The sequence below is a fragment of the Corythoichthys intestinalis genome, chromosome 17 (assembly GCF_030265065.1).
Source record: "Corythoichthys intestinalis isolate RoL2023-P3 chromosome 17, ASM3026506v1, whole genome shotgun sequence".
NCBI classification, from domain to species: Eukaryota; Metazoa; Chordata; class Actinopteri; order Syngnathiformes; family Syngnathidae; genus Corythoichthys; species Corythoichthys intestinalis.
In genome coordinates, this window is record NC_080411.1 from 4,052,633 (window position 1) to 4,079,307 (window position 26,675).

The 26,675-nt window shown below is 40.6% G+C and overlaps 1 protein-coding gene across 1 annotated transcript; it reads right to left on the reverse strand.

Moving 5' to 3' along the window:
* Positions 1-576: 576 nt before the first annotated feature.
* wdr36 (WD repeat domain 36) lies at positions 577-26,548 on the reverse strand. Its single transcript, XM_057819771.1, has 20 exons — positions 24,276-26,548; positions 21,393-21,420; positions 21,225-21,325; positions 19,962-20,079; positions 19,749-19,881; positions 19,314-19,368; positions 19,120-19,252; positions 18,764-19,057; positions 18,636-18,701; positions 15,570-15,662; positions 15,351-15,493; positions 15,163-15,280; positions 11,857-12,022; positions 9,635-9,743; positions 6,619-6,698; positions 6,445-6,552; positions 6,139-6,370; positions 4,335-4,445; positions 3,933-4,265; positions 577-775 (listed from the first exon to the last, which is right to left on the reverse strand). Exons 1-20 carry the CDS (start codon positions 24,423-24,425, stop codon positions 626-628), a joined length of 2,721 nt encoding a protein of 906 aa, XP_057675754.1. The 5' UTR covers positions 24,426-26,548; the 3' UTR covers positions 577-625.
* Between the last annotated feature and the right edge of the window lie 127 nt (positions 26,549-26,675).

The window sequence follows — 26,675 nt, forward strand, 5'->3', positions numbered from 1 at the left end:
ACATAACCCAATATACAACAGAAGACACTTGATCAACAGGAGATAAACTTACAGAAAGGTGTACGGAGCCACGTCTTTTAGAACTCCTTATTGAACCTCTTACTGTAGTCTGATCTCTCGCCAAACTGTCAGTAGATGGTGGTAATGCTCCATGAAACAAATGGTAAACTGCCAAATAAAAAAGATCTACTCCTTCTCCCGCCCCTACTAGTACGAGCCGTATCAACCCAGGCAGGCGCTGCCCCCTAGCGGCCGGAAGAATTCTCTTCAAATTGGTCCCGTGAAAAAAAATCATAAAAACCGGACATTTTCATGAATTTATGAAACCCAGCCGGACGCTCCAGAGGGCGCATAATAAGAGGACTTGTCCGGGCAAAAGAGGACGTTTGGTCACCCTATTTTATACACTTTCCTACTTTGTTGCAGTCTTTTATGTGTGAAAAAAACAAACCAAAATACAAACAATGATAAACATTTCACTTGATTTCTTAGTTAACTGATAAGAAATCTACTTGACCTTATGACAGACGTCTATCGGCATCAATCGCACGGAAACATGATCATTCAAAGTTCAAATACATAAAAGCTTTATTTGGAAAATTTTGCATTACAAACAGTTTTAATCTCACAGAAGCGCACTCTTGGCGTATGTCAATAAACAGAGCGATTGATTGAAGGAGGCCCGGAGCTCCGCCCACTTGGCCTCCAGCCGCGTGGAGAGGCGGAGCAACGCTTCAATGGCGACGGTGTCCTCTGTCAGAGAGCGGAGATGAAGCTGTCGATGGGATACAGAGGCAAAATGAAAACGGGGACAGGGGATATCGGATTAACAATTTGGCTGCCGCTGACGGTGTTAGACGTCGTATGACGTACTAGCTACTAGTTTATTACTAGTAGACATCCAATCCATTTGAAGTGGGAGGGCGGCAGCGCATTTGTTCATCCACTGACAGCAGTCACACTTCAAATGGATTGGATGTCTATTCTTGTCAATGGCAGCCAATGAGTTACCAAAAAAAAAAAAAAAAAAATCTTCCTCTGGCCAAAACGCACCCTCCCACCAATTCGTTCATCACTAGTACAGTAATTTTCGCAATATAAGGCGCGCCTGATTATAAGCCGCCAATCACCAAATTTGGCACGAAAATGGCATTTGTTCATAGATAAGCTGCACTGGACTGTAAGCCCCAGCTGTCCTCATTGTGTTATGGGATATAGCACTTTGTTTGACAGCGGCATCATACGACTGTCATAAGACCAAATGAACCACCACCATAAAGCTTTACAGACAATTGGTTCATTGCTTCAAGAAGCTTCATTTGGTCATCACTGCTCCCTTGGGGGAGACAGTCCACCTCTGCTGCCACCTGCTGTTAACACTGTTGTTGTCCAACATTCCTCTTAGCATGCACTGCAGCGCTACAGATGTACATAACCATCACAATTCATTTTCTGTGCTAATTATTTCTTCAGTTACGTTTTCAGTTGTTTCACTATTTGCTAGTTATGGTATTTGGTAACACTTTATTTGACAGTGGCGCCATCAGACTGTCATTTGACAATCATAATTATGACCAGTGTTGTCAGTAACGCGGTACTAAGTAACGCGTTACTATAATCTGATTACTTTCTTCAGTAACGAGTAATCTAACGCGCTCATTTTTTCCAAGCCAGTAATCCGATTAAAGTTAGTTTCCCTGGCGCCTGTGCGTTACTATTTTGTTTTTGCCTCATAACGTATGTAGAATGAAGAATACTGTTACTTCATGTATGAAGAGCATTTCTCATGGGGGGGTTACGTGTCTTACGATGCTGTTTGAGGCGGTCTGCCACGGCGGTCAACAACATAGCATTCTGACGAGGCAGCGAGGCTAACAGTGAAAGGCAGGTTATATGGCGCAAATGGATGCATTTGCTCTCTGGAAATACAGCCATTACTTCACATTTCTGTCCAGTAAAGATGACAAAAATATCTCCGTGCGTTGCAAACTTTACGCTGGCTGAAAAAGACTGTCGGCCGCTATTAACTCTACATCCAATTCAACAAGGAAGCAATTGGAATTACAGGACAATGCGACAAAACTCGAAAAAGCCTAGAGACGACAAGACAGCACGCAATTCTACAGTTTGTAACCAGCCTTTATGCACATTTTATTGTCAGTGTTTGTAACCACAGGCGGAGTTTTACTTTTGTGAGGCTGGGGGCAAAGCATGTTGATGACTGAAACAAAAGTCAAAAGTTTGGACACACCTAAACATTTTTACGTTTTATATATTTTCCCTACTATTGTAAATCCTCTCTGAATACATCAAAACTATAAACGAACATGTTGAATGGCAAAAAAAGTGAAATAACTGAAAACAGGTTTTATATTCTACATTCTTCAAAATGTCCACCTTTGAGGTGTCCCCAAACTTTTGGCCAATACTGTAGATATACATATATATATAAAACTGTTCAAGCTCAGTTCTTGTTGGTTGCGTTTAAAAGCTTAGGTTTACAGAAATTCTAAATACACATCTTGCCTCCACAGGTGTAGTTTTGGCTTAGCAAAGCAAAAGCTCGTGTCTTAGGTGCTAGAAAAATCTGCTCGAAAAATGTTTTTGACCAATTATGAAATAAGTTGTAGGATTCTTGTTCATTTCAATAATTTTTGTTGTTTGTTTTATTGCTTTACAACTTTTATAGACAATATTTTAACAGCTCGGTCTTTATTTTAAAGGGGAAGTTCAGAATTTTTGACATTAGGCTTTATCTTGGAGTTAGCGGGGGTTTATTTAGTCGTTGGAGTTGATTTGGACAAATTCCGTGCCGTTTGTCAGTTATTTGTTAGTTTTAGGGCTCCGGGGTGGCTAAGCTAGCGCGAGTCAATGGTGGTTGATATCAACTCCATCGACTAATTAAACCCGCGCTAACTCAAAGATTAAGCCTTATGTGAAAAATTCAATTACATGCGATGACATTTTTTGTTGTCATTTTTATGTTGAGGCAGCAAAAGGAGAAAAATTGGTAAAAAGTAACTGATAAGTTACTTTTAAAGTAACTTAGTTACTTTGATGATAAAGTAATCAGTAAAGTAACTAGATTACTTTTTTTTAGGTGTAATCAGTAATCAGTAATTAAATTACTTTTTAAAGTAATCTGTGACAACACTGATTATGACATAACACTGTCATGAGCATTTATGAAGGCTTATAACAGATGTCATTTAGTGTTAACCGGTAAATTATCTCACTTTTGCATGGATGTAAAAGATCCAAGCTGGACATAAATAGTGTTAGCGACATAATATCTGGATGACACTTAATAACATAAGCATTCAGTAACATCCGTGATAGTCATGTCATTATTATTACGGTCTTATAACAGTGTTATTAAACCGCTGTGAAATAAAGTGTTACGTATTAACCCAAGTAAATCAACAAATAGGCCGCACTGGACTATAAACTGCAGGATTCAAAATGAAGGAAAAAAGTAGCGGCTTATAGTCCGAAAATTACGGTAGATGACCAATCCATTTAAAGTGGGACGGTAGCAGCGAATTAACGTTCGTTCCCTTAGTAACCCTGATGAATTGAGGTTTAAATTCACATTATCCCAGCTGAGATGTCGCCGCGCTCAATGCGGAGTCTAAAAAGAAGATTTTAAGAATGCACTCGGACAGCAGAGTGCCATCAAAAGGACGTCATTTAAAAAACAAAAAAAAAATCCATTGTCATGGCATGTTTCAAAGTTTCAATTACCTATTATGAATAAAATATTTTTCTACCATCATTTTGGTTTAAGTGGATTGTTACAAGGTTTTTTTTTTGTGTCACCCTGTAGAAATACAGACATATATATGTTTAAATGGAGAGGACATCTATGGAAGCCAATGGCACGAATGAGTTAATAACAGCACACGATTTGAAATCTGAGCTTGTGGCATTACCTTGAGAAAGAGCGCCAGGTAGGCGTGAGCCAGATCATAATCTCGCCCGCTAGCCAGCATTCCGTCAATCATGGCAATGAACGCCACCAAGAGTTCGGGGGATCCGCCCCCAAGGGGCGACAGGGCGGCCAACTCCAGGGACACGCCCGACGGCCCCAGACTCTTCAACAGCTCCGTGGGAAGGGCGAACGAACGCGCTGCTGGTAGAATCGGAACCCGGGCCGTGTCGTTCCCGTCAGCGAGACCCTCGCCCGACCCAGTGTCCAGACACGCCTCCAGGGCGAGAGCGAACTTTGACCTCTGGGATGGCGGCCGTCGGATGGACGCCTCAGACTGAAACGCAGGGGCGAGGAGGTTAGCGTCCGCAATAGAAAATGGCCTCCTCTCCGTCTCGGTGCCGACCTGTGTTCCCTCTTCGGGGACGGAGAAGCGCGGCGTCAGGCCCGGCACAGTGGGCAAGAAGAAGGGTGCCGCCGTGCCTTTCGTGGGCGGCGCCGCTGCTTTGTTCCTCCTCTGAAAACCAAATGGAAACGTCAGGATATGACGGCGACAGATGCCCAAAATCTTATTAATGTAATTTTATTTTTGTTAAGGTGCTTTGAAATGCGATAGTGACATTAAAATGACATCAGACAAGTGACACAATAATGACATTAAATACTAATTAGTGTTCCTTTCTCAGATGCCTTTTTCCCACCCACTAAAAAATCTTGCACAATGAGCAGCTGATGTTTGCAGTCTGCTAGTATACGCTAGCATAGACTTTCGATTTTCTTGTTGCCATCTGACCATTCTGTCAAGATGTAAAAGCTAGTGCAGCACTAGACGTGATAATCAGTTCTGGTTGTGATGTCACAACTAGGGTTGTCAAACGATTAAAAATTTTAATCGAGTTAATCACAGCTTAAAAATTAATTCATCGTAATTAATCGCTATTCAAACCATCTCTAAAATATGGCATATTTTTCTGTAAATTATTGTTGAAATGGAAAGATAAGACACAAGACGGACATAAAAATTCAACATACTCTACAAAAGTACTGTATTTGTTTATCATAACAATAAATCCACAAGATGCCATTAACATTATGAACATTCTTTCTGTTAAAGGGATCCACAGATAGAAAGACTTGTAGTTCTTAAAAGATACATTTGAGTACAAGCTATAGTAATTTTATATTAAAACCCCTCTTAATGTTTTCGTTTTAACAAAATTTGTAAAATTTTCAATCTAAAAATAAACTAATAGCTCGCCATTGTTGATGTCGCCGAGCAGTCAAATGCATGACGGGAAGTTGGGCAACCATGACTGTCAGTGGAGGCTTCAAATGTGATACAGTATTTTCTGCGTTGTGTTCAATTAGGCGTGTTTAGTAAAAGAACGTCTCCTGCTCTGCCAAAATGCATGATGGGAAATTGGGCAACCATGACTGTCAGTGGTGGCTGCAAATAGTAAACAGCAGTGGTTTTTAAACTATTCCACATAAGGCCGCAGTGGGTGCAGGATTTCACTCCGACAAAATAAAACCACACCTTTTCACCAATCTGGTGTTTTTTAAGTGTAATCAGTTGATTGCAGTCAGGTGCTGCTTGTTTTAGTAGAAACCACATTGGTTAAAAGGTCTGTGCTTGATCGGTATGAACAAAAACCAGGACCCAAAGCGGCCCTCGAGGATGGTTTGGAGACCCCTGGTATATAGTATGTTCTGCGTTGTGTTCAATTAAGCGTGTTAAGAAAAAGGTCATCTCTTGCTCCGCCCAAATGCAAGATGGGAAGTTGGGCAACCATGACTGTAAGTAGTGGCTGCTGAAGCTAAAGCCAATGAAAGGCGCTGTCCAATGAACACCTGTGTCCACTCGCAGTTCTCTGCCTTTTCGCCCTCAATGTGCTAAAACGGTGTCATTGTAAACTGTTTGAGGTAACGCATGCACCGGTCATTCCGCGCATGCGTTGATTGCGTCAAATATTTTAACGTGACTGCCCGTTAATGTGATAAATTTGACAGCCCTAGTCACAACCAGAATTAAACGGAATAAATTATAATAAACAGAAAATGCTAAATTGCTAGTAAAATTTTCAAAAAAATGTACAGATTAATCAAAAGAAAAATAATCATTTGGGACAGCCCAAATAATAATGTCATAATATCTATATAATCAAACAAACATTGCATCATGACATCTGTCACGTGAGTACCACAAGTACCTTGATGGCGTCAAGGCACATCAGATGTTTCCACCTAGACTCCGGGAGCTGGGAAAGCGTCACCAGCTCAGCCCCCAACTGCTCGGTCGAGGCGTACGCCTCGGGCTCCTCCACCGGTTCTTCCTCCGGTTCCTCCCCTGACACCCCGCCTCCCGGCGGCGTTTCCTCCTCTGGCTGGTGGTCGGCCGGGAGCGGACGAAGACCCACGGGCCCACGCAGGCTAAGGTTGGTCCTGGAGGGAAAAGAAAGCAGTTGCGATTGCGTGTTGCGATCAGGCGCCGGACGGGAAGAGAAAATTTTCCACACCACAAGCAAACGCCCAGACTGTCCACGTGCGACGTGGCCAGGAAGTCTCCAGTGGGGGACATGGACACGCTGACCGGCGCCGCCCAGACCAGGAAGCAGTCTAACAGGCTGAAAAAGTCAGGATCAAACAGTCATTTGCCAGCACGCGCGGCCAAAAACGGCGCTCGCTCACACCTTCCGGAAGGGATGTCCCACGTGCGAATGGTACAGTCCATGCCGCCGGTGATCAGCCAGCGACCGTCTGGGCTAAAAGTCTAACCAAAGACAAAAAACAAAAGCAAAAACTTGTTCATTCACTCCTCCTAGTCCAAATGATTTGGACGTCTAGCGCCACCAATGGCACCGAAAGCTAATCTTGTCAAAGAAATGGTTACCTATTAACCCAAATAATTCAACAAATAAGACGCACTGGACTATAAGCCGCAGGATTCAAAATGGTGGGAAAAAGTAGAGGCTTGTAGTCCGAAAATTACGGTACTTCATGTTGATTTTGTGTCAGTGGTATGAAAAAGTATCTGAACCTTTTGGAATTTCTCACATTTCTGCATAAAATCACCATCAAATGTGATCAGATTTTTGTCAAAATCACACAGATGAAAAAACTGTCTGCTTTATCTAAAACCACCCAAACAAGTAAGTTAACAAGTGAACCCTCTGCCTAATGAGACAAAGAGCCAAAACCAATTTTTACCCAAAAAATTAAGTCAGGTGTGTGCCCAATCACCGATTAGTGGTTTAAAGCTGCCCTGCCCACTATAAAACACGCACCTGGTGAGAATTGTCTTGATGACAAGCATTGTCTGATGTGCATAAGAGCTCGGTCAAAAGAGCGGTCTGAAGACCTGCGATCAAGGGTTGTTGATTTGTATAAAGCTGCGAAAGAATACAAAACCATCTCTAAAAGTCTAGATGTTCATCAATGGACAGTCACAGAAGTTGTCTACAAATGGACAGAGTTTGGAACTGTTGCTTCTCTCCCAAGGAGTGGCCGTCCGCCAAAGATGACGCCAAGATTTCAGCGCAGAATAGGGTAAAAAAGAACCCTAGAGTGTCTGCTAAAGACTTACAGAAATCACTGGCACAGTCCAATATCTATGTGCACACATCAACTATATATAAAACTATGGCCAAGAATGGTGTTCATGGGTGGACTCCACAGAGGAAGCCACTGGTGTCTAAAAAAAAAACATTGTTGCTCATTTAATGTTCGCAAAAAGGCACTCGGTGATGAAACCAAAGTAGAATTTTTTGGGAGTAACACACAATGTCATGTGTGGAGAAAAAAATGGAACGGCTCACCAACATCAACACCTCATCATCATCATGGTGGAGGGAGCATCATGATTTAGGGCTGTTTTGCTAACTCAGGTCCTGGACAACTTGCAAACATTGATGGAAGAATGAATTCAAAAGTTTATCAGGATGTTTTGCAGGAAAACTTGAGGATTCTGTCAGACAGTTGAAGCTAAAAAGAGGATGGGTGCTACAACAAGACAAACAAAGAAGTAAATAAACTTCAGAATGGTTTCAGAAGAACAAAATAGACGTTCTGGAGTGGCCAAGTCAAAGTCCAGACTTGAACCCCATTGAAATGCTTTGGCATGACCTAAGGACAGCGATTAATGCCAGACATCCCAGAAATCTGTCTGAACTACAGCAGTTTAGTAGAGAAGAATGGGCTGGGCCAAGATTAGTCCGGATCGATGTGACAGACTGATCTGCAGCTACAGGAAGCGTCTGGTTGAAGTTATTGCTACCAAAGGGGGGCACAAAATAGTAAATGTGATGGTTCACTTACCTATTTTCCCCTTTCTGTCATTGTTTGCATGCTATACTCGTTAAACTATGAGTACCTATAAATATTTGGGTGGTTTTAGTTAAAGTAGACACTGTTTATTCATCTGTGTGATTTTGACAAATATCATTTGATGGTAATTTTATGCAGAAATGTGAGAAATTCCAAAAGCTTCAGATACTTTTTCATACCACTGTACATTTGGGGCATTCTGGGGTCACTTCCTGTGCATTTTGGATCCTTTCTGGGTCACTTCCTGTTGATTTCAGGATACTTTCTGTAGGTTTTGGGGCACTTACGAGTCACATTCTGTGGCTTTTGAGCTCATTTCTGATTATCTTGGAGCATTCCCAGGTCTCTTCCTGTACATTGTGGGTCACTTCCTTTTAACTATGGGCAATTACTGTAATTTCTGGACTATAAGCCGCCAGTCACCAAATTTTACATGAAAACGGCATTTGTTCAGAGATAAGCCGCACTGGACTATAAGCCGTAGCTGTCCTCATTATATTATGGGATATTTATACCAAAATATATGAACTGGTAACACTTCATCTGACAGAGGCATTATAAGACCAAATGAACCACCATGAAGCTTTGAACCAATTGGCTGCAATGCCTTATTGTTTCAAAAATCTTCATTTGGCCATCACTGGTCCCTTGGGGGAGAAACTCAACCTCTGCTGCCACCTGCTGTCAACACTGTTGTCATCCAACATTCCTCCTAGCATGCATTGCGGCACTACAGATGTAAACAACAATCAAAATTCATGTTCTGTGCTAATTATTTCTTCAGTTACTGTTCCAGTTGTTTCGTTAATTGCTAGCTATTGAATTTGGTAACATTTTCTTGGATAGTGGTGCCATAATTATTACATGACACTGTCATTAGCATTATTGAATGCTATAATAGATGTCGTTTAGTGTCATCCAGCAACTTATCTCACTTTTGAATGGACGTAAAAGATCTGAGCTAGACATCGGTGGAGTTAATGACATAATATGCCACATGTCACATATTGACATCTGTCATAAGCATTCAGTAATGCCCATGATAGTGTCATGTCATAATTATGACGTTCTTATGGCAGTCTTATGATGAAGCTGTCAAATAAAGTTTAACCTATTAACCCAAATAAATCATCAAATAAGCTGCACTGGACTATAAGCCGCAGGATTCAAAATGAGGGACAAAGTAGCGGCTTATAGTCCGAAAATTAGGGTAAGTTTTTTGTGTCAAAGATAATGACAGGTCCAAGTTGAAAATCAATAGGTGAATGGACACGTTTTTGTGGGAGTTGAATGTACCAGTAGAAATTAATGGTGCCATTGGAAATGCATGAGGAAGTCAACAGTGGTCGGTGCGTGCATATCGTTTGCTAACGTGTAACTGACCATGTCGTTGGTTTGGGCACGATGACCAGCAAACTTGCGCACGGCTCGCTTGGTTTCCACGTCCACCACAAGCAGCGTCAGGTCGTCCAGCGCCAACGCTAGCATGCCGCTAAGAAATGCACAGAGAGAGAGAGATTTGTTCTTTGTACTGTCAAGAGGTGGCGAGAGTAATCCAAAAATTTTACAAGCGTAAGAGTAGTGTTTTTCTAAAGTGCCTATGACAGGACTAAAAAAAAAAAAAAGTCTTAAATAGCATAATTATGTGAATTGGAATCATATTTTGAGACGATTCGACTATATATGACAATTTGGCAAAGCGCAGATGACGAGAAATTTGTCTTCTTACCGAAGTATTTTTCGCCAATTGCTAAATAAATGGTATGCTCATGACAAATAAGTCTTGTGCTAAATTGAATATGAAATACTAACTCTTTCACTCCCAGCCATTTTCACCAGAGCAAGGCCCTTCGCTCCCGGCCGTTTTTTCTGGATTTTGACTGATTTTGCAAGGCCCACGGAAAATTCTGTTCTATTGCTATATAAACTTTGAACCCACCAAAAGAAAGATTAGACTCTCTTCTTTCAGCAGAAAAAAAAATAAGTTTGTATCTTTTTCCATTCTTTAGAAATCAGCATTAGAAAATAGCTTAGTTTGAGCAATTTTCCAATTTCTGATGAAAAAACGGAGAAAATGAGCTTTTTGTAAACGCATACATTTCAAACATAAGTTTGACTTTAACAAAGCTATTTTTTGCATTAGTTACATCCCAAACATCTGAATGTTTTCCTTTTACAAAATACCATGAACAACCAGACATATAGAGCTTTAGGTAGCATAGTAACAATTTATTCACACAGAACGACTGAGAAATGATGGTTTGTCGCCGAGATGACGCCGTTGTCGCCACGTCAGCTGTGTAAACTTTTCCCTCATCGTTGTCTGTCTCACAAAGATGGATTATTTTTGCATTTCTGCGGGGTCTGCTTGGCGAGCCGCTCCACGGGGGGTTTCACTCGTTTTGCACGATCGTCCAGCGCCTGGTGTCCTCTTGTTGTTTTGTCCGGTCGGAGCGCCGCCTGGGCTCAATTCGCCAGCGCTCTGACAATGCTGGCCGGCTGTTCACTGCTGTTGAATCAGCTTGCCTGGTCTTCCAAAATGCACTACTGCCCTCCAGTGGCCAGTTTTATTGCTTTAAAATTGGTTTGGAGCGTTGTTCTTTGTTTCTCAGATACAGCGGAAGCTATATATGCTTCTTATTAAAAAAAACGCAAAAGACGTATAAATACGTTTGTGGGACAGTTGAGCATTTAAAAATAGAACGTATTTATACGGTTCTGGGAGCAAATGAGTTAAAAATGCATTTATTCAGTATGACATGGAAAAATAATTCCATAATGGTCAAAACTGTTGACTTGTTGCATCTTTATGTCACCGGAGTGACAGCTAGCTGACATGTTACCCGAACCGAGCTGCGTTTCAAAGTCTTATTCGAAGCAAAAAAAAAAAAAAAAAAAAAGCACACAAAACTAGCCCGGACCATGTCATATGGCAATAGGGTTGTCGATTCTCTTTGCTGATTGGCAACCCCCCCGGCAGCGAGAAAGTGACAGCTTGTCGTTTCCTTGCTGCGGGCAAGAGAGCTCGTTTGCCGGGGAAGCAGCTGGAGAACACCTTGCCGACGTCGGAGAAGCGCGTAGCTGCCCGAGCCCAACCCGAGGATAGTGGTCTATTGCCGGTGTTCTGCCAAATTTATAATATTTTGCTCCCAAAGCTGTTGCGGCTGTGAATAAGCCTTCTTTTACATTCAGTTGGACTCTCAATCCACTGGTGCTAAATACACAAGTAACATCATAAGCATACATGTTCAACACGAATATGGCGTAAATGAATGCTTAACTACACGGTGAAGCATTAATTTGTTGTATGCAGCTAACATGGCAGGACGTGTCTGAGGAGAACTTTTCTACATGTCCATTCATCCATGATCAAATGTAAGTAAATATTCCTTTATTTAATATTACCCAAGTAAAAGTGCTCGTTCAAAAAATTTACTGAAGTGCATGTCAAAAGTATTTGGTGAAAAGAATACGCAAGTAATGAGTAGCTGCAGTCTAATTTTCTTTAAACAATTTCCTTCCAAGTTTAGTTCGGATAGCGCGAGAATTATGGACACAGCAGGGTAACTGACTAGCATTCTGACTCAAATTAGCAGCCACCTCACCTGTCTCGGTGTAGCCTCATGAAAGCCGGTGGTGATATAAGCTCCATCTGGTCTTCTAGTTGGCGGCTCTTGAAGCGCCAGAACTTGAGGAGCCTGTCCGAGGCGGCACTGAGCGTCAGCTGATTGAGCGCGTCGGTTGCCACTCCACGCAGTGGGCCGCTGTGAGCTTTTGGATTATAAAAAAAACAAAAAAGGAAGCAGTGGGGGATATGTATCTAGTCAACCACCAATTGTGAGAGTTCTCCTACTTGAAAAGATTAGAGAGGCCTGTAATTGTCAACATGGGTAAACCTCAACCATGAGAGACAGAATGTGGAAAAAAACCCAGAAAATCACATTGATTTTTAAAGAATTTATTTGCAAATCATGGTGGGAAATAAGTATTTGGTCAATACCAAAAGTTCATCTCAATTCTTTGTTATGTACCCTTTGTTGGCAATAACGGACGCCAAACATTATCTGTAACTCTTCACTTGGTTTAAAGAAATCAACTGTGTGAGCAATTATTAGAAAATAGAAGACATACAAGACTGATAATCTCCCTCGATCTGGGGCTCCATGCAAGATCTCATCCCGTGGCGTCAAAATGATAACAAGAACGGTGAGCAAAAATCCCAGAACCACACGGAGGGGACCAAGTGAATGACCTACAGAGAGCTGGGACCACAGTAACAAAGACTGCTATCAGTAACACAATGCGCCGCCAGGGACTCAAATCCTGCACTGCCAGACGTGTCCCCTGCTGAAGCCAGTACAAGTCCAGGCCCATCTGCTGTTCGCTAGAGAGCATTTGGATGATCCAGAAGAGGACTGGGAGAATGTGTTATGGTCAGGTAAAACCAAAATAGAATGTTTTGGTAGAAACACAGGTTCTCGTGTTTGGAGGAGAAAGAATACTGAATTGCATCTGAAGAACATCATACCCACTGTGAAGCATGGGGGTGGAAACATCATGCTTTGGGGCTGTTTTTCTGCAAAGGGACCAGGACGACTGATCTGTGTAAAGGAAAGAATGAATGGGGCCATGTATCGAGAGATTTTGAGTGAAAATCTCCTTCCGTCAGCAAGGGCATTGAAGATGAGACGTGGCTGGGTCTTTCACCATGACAGTAATCCTGAACACACAGCCAGGGCAACAAAGGAGTGGCTTGGTAAGAAGCATTTCAAGGTCCTGGAGTGGCCTAGCCAGTCTCCAGATCTCAACCCCATAGAAAATCTGTGGAGGGAGTTGAAAGTCCGTGTTGCCCAACGACAGCCCCAAAACATCACTGCTCTAGAGGAGATCTGCATGGAGGAATGGGCCAAAATACCAGCAACAGTGTGTGAAAAGCTTGTGAAGAGTTACAGAAAACGTTTGGCCTCCGTTATTGCCAACAAAGTGAACATAAAGTATTGAGATGAACTTTTGGTATTGACCAAATACTTATTTTCCACCATTATTTGCAAATAATTTCTTTTAAAAAAAATCAAAGAATGTGATTTTCGGTTTTTTTCCCTCACATTCTGTCTCTCATGGTAGAGGTTTACCCATGTTGACAATTACAGGCCTCTCTAATATTTTCAAGTGGGAGAACTTGCACAATTAATGGTTGATTAAATACTTATTTTCCCCACTGTATATTTTTTTACTTTTTACAATCATTCTGTCAATGTTTGCATGCAATCCTCATTCAAATATGAAAACCTATAAATGTTTAGGTGGTTTTAATGAAAGCATACACTGTACTTTCATCTGTGTGATTTTGACAAAGATCAGATCAAATTTGATGGTGATCTAATGCAGAAATGTAAGAAATTCCAAAAGGTTAAGATACTGAGTTTGAATAACACACAACGGTTGGTAACAAGAAACGGACCTGTTTATTCAGTGACAAACACAAAACATTATAAATAAACAGAAATGGTAGTCAGTAAAACGTGCAAATAATATTGTAAACTGTCTTAAAAAAGCAAAACACATAAACAACCTCAGTGGAAAATCCCACAATCCCTCCAAGCTATTCGATACTTTTAATGTTTTGTGCATTAGTTACAAAAATTGTATAAAAAGCCTCTCAGGTTTAAATAAACGACTATTTCAGTATCAAGTTAACACCACTCTGTATCAGCAGCTTTAAACTACATTCAATTCATTTAATTTTGCGAATCAACTGTTAAAGTTGTTAAAATTGCTCCCGTTATTCCATAATTTCCCTTCTGTCTACTTTCGACATGTGAAAGTTTTAAAACTGTTGTTTTGCCGATTTAAGAGTATTTTAGAGAAAAAGTTAATTAGGTTCGCTTGGAAGGTTCACAACAGCCTACTAGGGAAGTCTCCTGCTTTATGATGGCGGCTGTTGCGAACGCCGTCGAGTCTGTCATTTTGCATCTAGTTCTATAGACATATGATATTTATTATCTACAGTAAAACGATGTTGGCGTAGTTTGTAGCGGCTGTCAGCAGCAGTCAGGTATTCTTGTGTTTTTCATCCAGCGGCATGAGTTGAGCTAAAACCGTGAGTTTTGGCATTACCCGGGTCTATGACAAACATGATGTTTACTCTCGGGACGCAATGCGGTCCGTTTCTCATTGCGTCCCGAAGACCGCGCTGTGTATTAGTTGCGCTTTGACATACTTCAGTAATCGGAATTTAGATGTTTGTGAATCGTTCTCGAATCTTCCACTGCCGAATCGCTCAAGGATGTAATGACGGCTGGGCATGTTGTACCGTGGTTCTAAGTGTTGGATGGTGCGTCTTTACTCACGAGAGATAATGGCTCGTCATCCAGAATGAATTCTTCGGCAATGACTCTTGTTATTCCCCCGGGCTTTGAGACTGTCGAGTGCCAGTTTGTCACGCATAGCAAAAGTTTCTGCCAGCGATAGTTGCGTAGGACCTCTCTTTTTGTCTTCGGTTTTCTTAACATACTTCTTATATCGTTTGTGGTGGTATTTCGCTAAATGCTTGATTAGGTTGGTTGTATTAAAACGTCTTACAGCTTTACCACCACGCTTGACTTTATTGTGGCATATGTTGCATTCTACCTCTTCGTCTTTGTCATCCTTGAAGGTAAATGATCCCACACAGCTGACATTTTTACCGATAAAGTCTCTCAGTAAATTGGAAGACTGGAATGGATTATGTAAATCGGTGCGCTGGAAAATCAGGACCGGACTTTAAAAAAACTGGATCGGAAGTCTGGATCGTAATTTTTCCGTGTTGGCCGATCCGATACCGATGCGCATTTTTTTGCCCATATCGGTGTCCGATCCAATACATCTCTACTTGTATTTAGTTTTATTTTTTTTTTGAAAACTCAGCTCACCTTGCTGACCGTCACCATAGCAACCACGGTGCAGCCCGGACTGCAGATTGTAAACGTCGACGCGGCCGCACGAAGACCCCACCACCGCAAAGTTGCCGCAAGAAGTGATGTCGACGACCTGGAAGGGGCAATGAAAGTGGCGTTCGTCCGGGAAGGGGAGAGAAAGATTCTCAGCTAAGCGGCCTTACCGTGGCAATGGCGTCCGCACGCACCCCCGGCGGTTTGAGATGGTGCGCCCCCATGCTGCAGCGGCGATAGTTCCAGGTGCTAGTAGCAAGGCGGCCGCGGTGACACGCTACGATGCCGTCCCAGTCTGACTGGCGGGCCGTGGCTGTCGCGTCACAACAGCACACGTCACGTCGGCCGTCTTGACAATGGCATGTGTGCATTTTTGAGACGCTACTGACCCGAAGCGAACGTGGTGATCGCGGGCAGGCGCAGCTCCTCGTAGGACCAGCCCACCTTCTTTTTCTTCTGCTCTTTCTTTTTATTGACGGAGCCTAAACATGTAACCAAACATAAATAACACGCAACAACCAATGCAAACAGAAAAAACAGGCACGCACGCACAAAAAGAAAAGCAGGAAACATACACACTAAAACAAAAAAGTACAACACAATTTAAACAACGAACCCACAACAAAAACAAAAAAAATACATGAATACACACCAACAAAAATAACAAACGCACAACAATGACAGACCCAAAAAATATCCAGAGATTCACATTAACAACAAACACACACAACAAAAATAAACAATGCATTCCCAAAACATAACCAGGAAAAAACAAAAACCCATTAAACATCCACACACAACAACAAAAAAGTGCAAACACACACAAAACAACTATAAAATACATATTAGTGCTGCAACGATTAACTCGAGTAATTCGATTAGGGCTGCAGCTATCAATTATTTTAGTAGAGTAGTCGATTAATCGATGAACTAGTTTGTCGAATAATCGAGTAATCGGATAAGGAACATGAAAAATTAAAATACCTGAGCCTCAAACGGTATAAAAAAATAAGGATCTATGAACAACAAAAGAACAATTGGCTAAGTCTGCTAGCTGAAATGCTATACAATGCTCACTTTTTTTTTTTTTTTTTACAATGCTCTTGACAAATGGTTCAGACACATACTCCCACAAAAAATGGCTAAATATACCCAGAAACTAAATTACCAATGCATTAAAAAAAGCATTAGCTCAAACAAAGACTTAGCTTTTGTTGGTCTTAACATGGAGCAGCAGGATTCAGCCATGTGAAGTGAGGCGGACTAGAAGGCAGTGTATTCACTCAAATCAATAAACATAAACTTAGCTTTTGTTGGTCTTAACATGGAGCAGCTGGATTCAGCCATGTGAAGTGAGGCAGACTAGAAGGCAGTGTATCCACTCAAATCGGTAAAACTGAATGCAAACACTTTAAAAATAAACCATTACAAGGCTACTTTAATTAAACGAACGAAGCAGCAAAATTTAATTTGAATCTTTTTTTTCTAATCGAATACTTGAGTTAATCGATTAATCGTTGCAGCACTGAATTCGATTTAAAAAAAAAGCTTTGAATCCAATTTTGCTGCGTCGAGTATTCGTTTAATTGGAGTGGTGTTAAAATGGTTTGTTTTGAAAGTGCTTGCATTTATTTTTTATGGGGTGGATACACTGCCCTTTAGTGGCAACAGTGAATATGACAACTCATTTCACATGGCTCAATCCAGTTGCTCCCTGTTAAGACCAATATAAGGTCTGTTTTTGTTTGAGCAAACGTTTTTTATGCATTCGTAGTTTAGTTAAGGTATATTCAGCCATTTTTTGTGTGAATAAATTTTTGATTTGTTACGAGCATTGTAAAAAAAAAAAAAAAAAAAAAAAGTTAGCATGTTATAGTATTTAAGATAGCAGACTTTTGCTACACAAGTTAGTTAGTTCAAAGTAAAAACTCACTGTCAAGTTAGCCACGCGATGTGTTCAGGTACACCACGCAAACACATTTGCCACATTAGAACCCGAGTCATTACATTAGTGCAGGTATTATTTTTAATATCATGATTGCAGTTTTTATTCATAATTTATTTGTTCTGGTCTGTGTAATTGCTATTTGCAATAGTACCAGCAGTAATTATTAAGGATTTAGGTTCCCAGGGCCTTTGGAAGCGAAACAGCCCCACAGCATCACTGACCCACCCCCACACTTCACAGTGGGTATGAGGTGCTTTTCAGCATGCGCATCTTTCGTGGCCCGCAATACCCACTTAGAGTGTTTGTTGCCAAAAAGCTCAATCTTGGTCTCATCTGACCAAAGCACACGGTCCCAGTTGACCGCTTGGCGAACTCCAGACGTTTGCGTTTATGATTGTGAGTGAGGAAAGGTTTTCTCCGCGCATGCCTCCCAAACAACTTGTTGGCGAGTAGACAGCACCTCATACCCACTGTGAAGTATGGGGGTGGGTCAGTAATGCTGTGGGGCTGTTTTGTTTCCAAAGGCCCTGGGAACCTTGTTAGGGTGCATGGCATCACGAATGCTTTGAAATACCAGGACATTTTAAATCAAAATCTGTTGCCCTCTGCCCAAAAGCTGAAGATGGGTCGTCACTGGGTCTTTCAGCAAGACAATGACCCTAAACATTTGGCCAAATCTACACAGAAATGGTTCACCAGACACAAAATCAAGCTCCTCCCATGGCCATCTCAGTCCCCAGACCTTGTTTTGTTGGCAAAAGAGGGTTGTACAAAGGATTAACACCAGGAGTGCTAATAATTGTGAAACACATTATTTGTTATCAAATAATTTTTTCTTTATGTGGGATTTTTTCCCCACTGAATAAATGCTCTTGTACTGAAGGTTGGATATTTCTCTTTTTTTCCATTAAGGTCCCATCTTATTTAGAAAAAAAAAATATTAGAAGCTAAAAAAACACATAATTATGGAGGGCACTGTACATACATGATAGAAATTGCCAAAAGTGCAATGTACAATTATAACAAAAGTCACTGTTAAATTTTAGCAATCATGATGTAGCTGAAGATATTGATTTTTTGATTGCACCAGGTTATATGTTACAATATTACCAATAAATTCATATTATTTTAAAAATTGAGTTTTAGTTTTGTTTCATATTGTACGCTATATACAATGTTTTGAGATTAGTCACCAATTTGTAAGGGCATACGTCACTATTTGTAAGATTGCCAACGGCCTCGGGTTGACAGGTATGTTCTTGACAAATCTACTCGAGTAAAAGTAAAACGTATAGCGTGGTCAGACTACTCTTAGAAGTAGATTTTTCTCCAAAAGTTACCAAAAATGTAACGAGTTACTCATCCACCTCTGGTACTCAAAGAGTATGGTATGTGGCAGTTAATGAAAAGAAATTAAAGCCACCCATTGACAACGATAGATTGGACGTCTATCGGCGTCAATGGCAGGCAAAACGTTAAGGAAGCGGGCGGACGAGAAGCACAAGACCGTGTCCGAGGTTCTTGTTGAGTCTGTCGTGGACGGTGGAGAACGACTGCAGTGTTCCGTCTTGGCCTGCGGGGGGAAAACTTGGTCTCACAAAGTTGGCCACGCGGCAAATCGGCGGCGGCGCTCACCTGCGCTGAGGATGTTTTTGCCGTCGTCGCCGTGGTGCCGCACGACGGCGGGTGGGGCGGCGTGCCCCTGGCGGCTTCTCAGCAACCTGGCTCCGCCTCCTTCCCCGTCTAGGATCCACACTTTGACGGCGTTGTCGGCAGCGTTGGTGACCAGGAGCGGCTGGCCGTGCACGAAGCCGACGCTGACCGCCGTCCGGTGGGCGTCGGCGAGCTGGCCCGCCGCCCGCCGTCGCTCCAGGTCCCACAGGGTCACGTGTCCTTGCGGGCTTCCCGCCGCCAGCGTGGGCGGCCCATCTGAGGGGAGGTCAAAGGTCAGGCCCGGGTCTCGGACAGTGCGCTCGCTCAGGGGTCGTCACCTGTCCGGAAAGCCAGCGAGGTGATCGGCCCCCAGTCCTGCGCGAAGGACATGAGCGTCTCGTCGAGTCGGATGTTGTGGATGACGATGCGGCCCGTCGCCGTGCCCACGCCCACCACGTCCACCGCCGGGCTCTGGCGGGGTTATTTGAGGTCAAAACCCGCAGGTGGACACAACACGCACACAAGCACTCACCTGCGCCAGAACAGTGACACCTGCTGACCATCCCGCAAAAGTGTACAACAGCTTACTGAAAAGACACAAAATAAGAAATGCTTTGACTGCCATTGACAGCAATAGATAATTATAATAATTATATGCCTCTTAAATGCTTCTTGAATGAGTTTATCGCTAGATGTTTCAATCTGAATCCATTTAAAGCGGCCACTACAATTGATATTACTACATTTAAATATTTTCTTAAGGCATCTTTAGCATGTTGTCTGTATGCATCTAAACAAAATAAGCTGAAAATGCACGGTAGTACTTTGGGTGTCAAATTCGCCTGTTGTAGAACATTTCGCCGGTGTAAACATTTTGGCAGAACACCGCCCCCCCCCCCTTCTCTCGTCACATCTCATGCCGTCTTTCCTGTTCATTTTGCTTTTGCTGCTCGTTTTGTGTGCAAACCTGGTCTTGATGTTCCACAGCTGCAAGGGCCCTTGGGAACTGGCCAACAAGATTTTGTTGAGGTACGTGCTGGGGTGCATCATAGCCGATACGTCGAAGGTGGCGGGGTCAAAAGTTAGCTGCAGGTACACCTCTTCGGAACAAAACAGGGAAAGGTGTCATCACGAGGGCGACGTCGACCCGGTGCGCATGTCGGCTAACCCCCGCCCTCACCTCCGCTACGCACGTCCCACACGATGACAAGGCCGCCAGCGTCGGCAGAGATGAGTTGATCGCCGAAAGGGAGGAGCGAGCGCACTTCCCGTTGGTGCCCGCGGTAACACATAACCACCTGCGGGCGGAGAGCTGATTAAACCCTTACCCCTTCACTTGAAAAAGCTCCCATATGGAGATAGAATAGTGCCAAAAGAAGTGAAGTTGTAAAATGAAAAGTATCCCTGTAAATTGACAAATTTTAACTTGTATATCAAAGAAAAACTTGTATTTCCAAATTTTGCGTTGTAAAATAAACATGAAAAAAAAAAAACACGAAGAAATAAATTGTTCTACAAGTTGTTTTTTTCTGTTTGCAAGTTGTTGTTTTTTTTGTTCAACAGGTGTTTTTTCTTCACTACGGGTTAAAAATGACCAATTACAAGTGCACAAGTTTTGTCACATTCTTGTCGAGTTTTATGAGCCAAAACGTTACTTGTAACCTAGTTTTAAAATTAAAAAATCCTTGTACAATGACTAATTTTACACTGTAAAACAAAAAAAAAACCAACTTGTATTTCCAAATTTTGTGTTGTGAAATAAACATGAAAAAACAATACAAAACAAAATTTCCACAAGTTGTTTTTTTTCCGGGTGCAAGTGATTTTTTGTTCAACGGGTGTTTTTTATGGAGATAGAATAGTGCCAAAAGAAGTTGTGAAATGAAAATTATCCCTGTAAAATGACACATTTTAACTTGTATCACAAAGAAAAACATTTGTTTTTCCAAATTTTGCGTTGTAAAATTAACATGAAAAACAGGCGAAGGAATAAATTGTAAAATAAACAGGAAAAAAAACACCCGTAAAACAAAAAAAATCACTTGCAACCGGAAAAAAACAACTTGTGGAAATTTTGTTTTAAATTGTGTTTTTTTCATGTTTATTTCACAACACAAAATTTGGAAATAGAAGTTGTTTTTTTGTTTTACGACAAGAATGTGACAAAACTTGTGCACCTGTAATTGGTAATTTTCAACCCATAGTGAAAAAAAAAACACTTGTAGAAAAAAAAAATACTTGCAAACAGATAAAAACAACTTGTAGAACAATTTATTTGTGTTTTTTTCATGTTTATTTTACAACGCAAAATTTGGAAATACAAGTTTTTCTTTGCTATACAAGTTTAAATTTGTCATTTTACAGGGATAATTTTCATTTTACAACTTCACTTCTTTTGGCGCCATTCTCTCTATCTCCATACTCCCATCCCCTCGCACATCACCTCCTTGTTCCTGGCCAAGGCGTAGACGAGCGAGCCAGCGGCGGCGAACACCAACATCCTGTCCGCCGCCAAGCACGTGATGTCATCGGGGAGGCCATTACCTAAGCGACACATAGATGTCACGACGCATCACGCCTTTTTCTCCCCAAAACAAAAGACAATACTCACTGACGGCGACGATACCCAAACGACTGACCTGGAGGAAAGAACAGGACATGACGTCACAATGTCGTAAAGCGCTAGCAAGTAGCAGTGTGACAATACATTCATATCATTATTTATCATATTTTGTTTCGCAACAGGTGATCGGCATGCACCTATCAAGAATCGATGTAACGTCTTAAAAAGATGTCACTAGACCAAGATTTTCCGCGACAATAGTGCCTATGTTCAACTATTAGCCACCATTGATGGCGCTAGACATCCAATTTGTTTGGACTGGGAGAAATTAATAAAGGCAAAATAAATTGGTAATCTAGCGCCATCAATCACAGCCAATAAGTTAAATACTAGGGCTGCAGCTATCGATTATTTTAGTAGTCAATTAATTTATCAAATAGTTCATTCGAATAATCGAATTAGGAACACTTAATGCGTTGTAGAGTGAATTTTAGGAAATGTCAAATAAAGGCTGGCCAAGATAACACTTTCAAAAGAGCATTAAATGTGATTACAAAATAATTCACTTTGTTGTTAGCTAACGTGTATAGCAAAAGTCTGCTAGCTTAAATGCTATAACATCCTAACTTTTTTTTTTTTTTTTACAATGTGCTTAACAAATAATTCAAACCCATATTACAACAAAAATGGCTAAATATACCCATAAACTAAATTAGAAATGCATTAAAAATTATATTAGTTCAAATAAAAAACATGCCTTATGTTGGTCTTAACAGGGAGCAGCTGGATTCAGCCAAGTTAAATGAGTTATATTTTTTGACGCTAGAGGGCAGTGTATCCACCCAAATCAATAAAACTAAATGCAACACTTTCAAAACAAACCATTATAACGCTAATCAAACGAATACTCGAAGCAGCAAAATTTGATTAGCTTTTTTTAATCATTGAATTACTCAACTTGATTAATCGTTGCAGCACTATTAAATACTATGAAAAAAAAAAAATTATTGACATTTCCAAGAAGCAGAACTTTACAAAATGTTGTCACTGTTTTTACATATTTTTTTTATTTTGTTTTTTTAAATAACTCCTTTTTTTTTTGCATTTTATTTTCTTCACTTTTTTGCAAGTTTTACCATAATACCATACAGAAAGACTAGTAAATTAAATTTCAGGGCCAATTCCTGTAGATTTTTGGTCACTTCCGATTCGGGAATTATCCGTTTACCTATTTGTTAACTCACAAGCTGCCATAGACAGCACTAGACGTCCCAATTCATTTTAACCGGGAAAGTGCAATAGATTGGGTCAAAATGAACTCTAACCACGAGTGTTTAAAGACAATGCTCCCAGTTTAAATGAACGTCTACTGTTGTCAACGGCAGGCAATGCGTTAAAGACACTCATTTGTTTACAAGTATATTGCAATAATATATTGCTGCTGTAACAGTGGCGCCACCAGGCGGTGGCCACAGCCACCCCTATAAATTGGTTGGCCACCCCACTGGCCACCCCGCTTGCCAGTATATCGTCAGATTGTTGTAGCATTAGTTATGCTTTTCATCCCAAATGAATGCATTTATTTTATTTTGTTAAATGTAGGGCTGTCAAATTTATTGCGTTAACGGGCGGTAATTAATTTTTAAAAAATTAATCACGTAGTCGCGGTACGACTCACTCACGCATTGCCGCAAACAGCCTACAATGGCGCTGTTTTACTTATATACAGAGATAAGCGGCAATGTCAAGTGAGTGGAGTAGATACAAGCATTCACTGGAACCGTACTTTAAATTGGCAAAAGTTTTGTCATCCCTCCCACAGCAACTATAAATATTGAGGGAAGCGACGTGGGGAAGAATGACTGGAGTTGATCTTTTTCTAAACACCCTGTAGTGTACCCAACGCAGAGAAGATATAGCATTTGCAGCCACCACACACAGTCATGGTTGCACCACTTCCCATCAAGCAAGTCGCTACAGTATCATTTACTGAAAGCTCAACAAATACACTAGATGGCAATATTTAGTCACATTTATCCTTAAGTCTTTCTATCCATGGATCACTTTCACAGAAAGAATGTTAATAATGCTAATGCCATTTTGTGGATTTATCGTTATAATAAACAAATACAGTATTTATGTACAGTATGTTGAATGTATATATCAGTCTTATCTTTCCATTCCAATAATAATTTACAGAAAAATATGGCATATTTTAGAGATGGTTTGAGTTGCGATCAATTACGATTAATTAATTTTTAAGCTGTGATTAACTCAATTGTTGACAGCCCGAGTTAAATGAACACCTTATGCCTAATATATACATAACACAATTAAACAGAATTGTTGTGGAACTCAAAATGTTGACTGGACAGTTATGGACTATGCACATTAAATCGTTAGTAACATCAAATATTACACAATACACCAAAGTATATCAGTAGCCGTGTCCTTAAGTCTTTCTGATAGTTTTCCCCTGACCTTTTTACTGCAATAATATAATGAAAACCCGAAATTATGGCTTTTAGTCTTGTCCACCGCAAGATTTTAAGTGGTCCCATCTGGCCACCTCTATGAAAAATTTCTGGAGGCGCCACTGGGCTGTAAATATTTACAGAAACGTAGCAGTGATATATTCTCATCTGTGAGGAAGACATTTTTGCAAAATATACGCATCTGCAAAATATATATTGTAGACTCAAGATCTTTAACAGTTGTATCGTAGATGGATTTTCTGACTCTGTGTTAATAATTTTAGTAATTGTTGTTGGATAATCGCTATCGTGAGGATTATATCGCAAATCGTATCGGGAGGTACCCAGCGGTACGCACCCCTAGTAGCAAGAACGAAAACAACCCCAGAGAAACCCTAAACTACACGCCTTTAGAATACAAAAGCAGCACAAAAATACATATGAAGCCTGTTCTTACATTGTAGGTGTGAAAACATTTCCCCACTGACGTGACCAGGTAGAACTCCCGATGTTTGCTGTGGTAACGAAGCACGTGCGGCACGTGGTTACAGTAAAGTCCCAAGAGCCGGAAGCCGCTAAACAAACAACTCCCGCCTCCTCCCGCCATTGAACCTGGGAAAAACTACGAAGTGCTTCCAAGCGACGTAAAGTAAAAATAAAACGACTAAAGAAGGTCAAGTCGCCGGGTAAGGGAGAAACACAGGAGTGCGGCGGGCGTGCGGTATACAAATGGGACCGTGTGGAAAACAGGAAGACAAAGCCAAAGGTTCCGCTCCCTTGCGGGGAGAAAAACACAAAATGCGTTTTGGTTTGTGAAATCCACTGCAATCACTAGCTAAACCTTTCTGCCATTTCTGCAGGAAAAAAAAACATTATCGGACGTGAAATCGAAATCAACTGCAGCCTAATAATTGGGGTTAGCGTATTTAAGCGGCGTACTGTCGCCATCCTGTGGTCAGCATGAGTAAGAGCAACAATCTTGTCGCTGGGAATGAAACACATACTGTATGGAGATAGAATAGTGCCAAAAGAACTTTAAAAAAATAAATGTCATTGTATAATATTTTCCTGCCTTTTATTTATCTTGTGCCATGTTTTGTTGTAAAGCACTTTGAGGAACTTTCGGGTTTTGTAAAGGGCTATATAAATAAATTTGATTGATTGATTGATTGATTGAAAAGAAGTTGGAAAATGAAAATTATCCCTGTAAAATGACAAATTTTAACTTGTATAACAAAGAAAAACACTTGTGCTTCCAAATTTTGCGTTGTAAGGGCTGTCAAACGATTAAAAATTTTAATCGAGTTAATTACAGCTTAAAAATTAATTAATCCTAATTAATCGCAATTCAAACCATCTATAAAATATGCCATATTTTTCTGTAAATTATTGTTGGAATGAAAAGATAAGACACAAGACAGATATATACATTCAACATACTGTACATCAATACTGTATTTCTTTATCATAACAATAAATCAACAAGGTGACATTAACATTATTAACATTCTCTTAAAGTGATCCATGGATAGAAAAACTTGTAGTGCTTAAAAGATAAATGTTAGTACAAGTTATAGAAATTTTTTATTAAAACCCCTCTTAAGTGTTTTCGTTTTATTAAAATTTGTGAAATTTTCAATCAAAAAATAAACTAGCTCGCCCGCCATTGTTGATGTCAATAATTACACCATGCTCACTCCCCAAACCCATAAAATCATTTGGACCCAAGCGCCAGCAGAGGGCGCCAAACAACAACAAAAAAGTAACAAGCGGACATTACACTGCTGTCATTTTAATCTGTTTGAGCGGGCATGTGCGTTAATTGCGTCAAATATTTTAACGTGACTAATGAAAAAAATTAATTACCGCCCGTTAACGCGATAATTTTGACAGCCCTAGTTGTAACATAAACATGAAAAAAACCACGAAGGAATAAATTGTAAAATAAACATGAAAAAACACACCGGTAGAACAAAAAAATCACTTGCAACCGGAAAAAAACAACTTGTGGAAATTTTGTTTTAAATTGTGTTTTTTTTTTCATGTTTATTTCACAACACAAAATTTGGAAATAAAAGTTTTGTTAAAATTAGTCATTGTACAAGGATTTAAAGACATTTTTTTAAACTAGGCTACAAGTAACTTTTTGGCTCATAAAACTCGACAAGAATGTGACACAACTTGTGCACTTGTAATTGGTCATTTTTAACCCATAGTGAAGAAAAAACACCTGTATAACAAAAACAAAAAATACTTGCAAACAGAAAAAAACAACTTGTAGAACAATTTACTCCTTGCCTTCATTAGCCCCTTTCACACATACCTGAACTCTGGTTAATTCCTAGGATTTAAACGGGTAGCCCTTATGTTTGAAAGCAATTTCAGGGGTCGACCCACATGGAGATAACACGCTTACCCGATCACGTACTAGTTTTGCTATCTTTACTTTTGCTATGCCAGTTAGCCAATTGCGACAATGCAACTATTGGCTAACTGGCATAGCAAAAGTCCGCTAGCTTAAATGCTCTATATTGCTAATGTTCACCAGATAGTTTGTAGTGCGCACCAGATTGCTTAAATTATTTTATTTCTGGTGAGGTCCCTTTAGGTGCTTTATATATAAACCTCTAAAAATGATAAACAGAATATTTTTGACTTTTTGAATAAACAATAATTAACTCATTCACGGCCACTGACAGTGATAGACATCCAATCCAATTTGACCAGACTGGGGATGCCCAAGTCCAGTCCTCGAGAGCCCCTATCCAGCTTGTTTCCATGTTTCCCTCCTTTTTCACACTTAAATCAATGGATCAGCTCATTAGCTAGCGCTGCAAGAGCCTGATAACGATCCTGA

Bases quoted from the DNA above. Each gene is read 5' to 3' on its own strand.
- wdr36 (XM_057819771.1), bottom strand. From the start codon at position 24,425: ATGGCGGGAGGAGGCGGGAGTTGTTTGTTTAGCGGCTTCCGGCTCTTG. The intron at 19,882-19,961 runs GTGAGGGCGGGG...TTTGTTCCGAAG, and splicing joins GTGGGACGTGCGTAGCGGAG to AGGTGTACCTGCAGCTAACT. The intron at 6,371-6,444 runs GTGTGGAAAATT...TTTTCCCTCCAG, and splicing joins AGTCTGGGCGTTTGCTTGTG to GACCAACCTTAGCCTGCGTG.